This window comes from Papio anubis, unplaced genomic scaffold (genome assembly GCF_008728515.1).
Source record: "Papio anubis isolate 15944 unplaced genomic scaffold, Panubis1.0 scaffold9135, whole genome shotgun sequence".
Classification (NCBI taxonomy): Eukaryota; Metazoa; Chordata; class Mammalia; order Primates; family Cercopithecidae; genus Papio; species Papio anubis.
The window spans coordinates 1-1,059 of NW_022169385.1; the positions used below are offsets into that span (position 1 = coordinate 1).

The 1,059-nt window shown below is 67.0% G+C and overlaps 1 protein-coding gene across 2 annotated transcripts; it reads left to right on the plus strand.

Moving 5' to 3' along the window:
• Window positions 1-6: 6 nt before the first annotated feature.
• On the plus strand, window positions 7-1,052 carry LOC116273583 (HLA class I histocompatibility antigen, alpha chain G-like). 2 transcript variants are annotated; one of them, XM_031662727.1, is made up of 3 exons: window positions 7-176; window positions 303-572; window positions 863-1,052. In XM_031662727.1, the coding sequence occupies exons 1-3, from the start codon at window positions 104-106 to the stop codon at window positions 904-906; spliced, it is 387 nt and encodes a 128-aa protein (XP_031518587.1). In that variant the 5' UTR covers window positions 7-103; the 3' UTR covers window positions 907-1,052. The 2 variants fall into 2 exon arrangements, with proteins under 2 accessions (XP_031518587.1, XP_031518586.1); XM_031662726.1 differs by having other exon boundaries at window positions 7-572.
• The last annotated feature ends 7 nt before the right edge of the window (window positions 1,053-1,059 follow it).

Below are 1,059 nucleotides of genomic sequence, written 5' to 3' on the forward strand. Positions count from 1 at the left end.
TCCCATTAGGTAACAGGTTTTTAGAGAAGCCAGAGTCGCCGCGGTCCCGGTTCTAAAGTCCTCGCTCACCCACTCGGACTCAGATTCTCCCCAGACGCCAAGGATGGTGGTCATGGCGCCCCGAACCCTCCTCCTGCTGCTCTCGGGGGCTCTGGCCCTGACAGAGACCTGGGCGGGTGAGTGCGGGGTCGGGAGATGGCCTCTGCGGGGAGGGGCCAGGGGTCCGCCCAAGGGTGGTGCAGGACCCGGGGAGCCGCGCGGGGAGGAGGGTCGGGCGGGTCTCAGCCCCTCCTCGCCACCAGGCTCCCACTCCATGAGGTACTTCAGCGCTGCCGTGTCCCGGCCCGGCCGCGGGGAGCCCCGCTTCATCGCCGTGGGCTACGTGGACGACACGCAGTTCGTGCGGCTCGATAGCGACTCTGCGAGTCCGAGGATGGAGCCGCGGGCGCCGTGGATGAAGCAGGAGCGGCCGGAGTATTGGGAAGAGGAGACACGGATCGCCAAGGCCCACGCACAGACTGACCGAGTGAACCAGCGGACCCTGCGCAGCTGCTACAACCAGAGCGAGGCCGGTGAGTGACCCCGGCCCGGGGCGCAGGTCACGACCCCCCACCTCCATGCCCTACGGACGACCGGGGTACTCCCGAGTCTCCAGGTCTGAGATCCACCCCGAGGCCGCGGGACTCGCCCAGACCCTCTACCTGGGAGAAGCCCACGCGCCTTTACCAAAATCCCTGCGGGTTGGTCCGGGAGGGGGCGAGGCTCGGTGGGCGGGGCTGACCGAGGGGGCGGGGCCAGGGTCTCACACCCTCCAGTGGATGATTGGTTGCGACCTGGGGCCCTACGGGCGCCTCCTCCGCAGGTGTGAACAGTTCGCCTACGATGGCAAGGATTACCTCGCCCTGAACGAGGACCTGTGCTCCTGAACCGCAGCGGACACTGTGGCTCAGATCTCCAAGCGCAAGTGTGAGGCGGCCAAAGCGACTGAACGAAGGAGAGCCTACCTGGAGGGCACGTGAGTGGAGTGGCTCCACAGATACCTGGAGAATGGGAAGGAGA

Bases quoted from the DNA above. Each gene is read 5' to 3' on its own strand.
- LOC116273583 (XM_031662726.1), top strand. From the start codon at position 104: ATGGTGGTCATGGCGCCCCGAACCCTCCTCCTGCTGCTCTCGGGGGCT. The intron at 573-862 runs GTGAGTGACCCC...CCTCCTCCGCAG, and splicing joins CTACAACCAGAGCGAGGCCG to GTGTGAACAGTTCGCCTACG.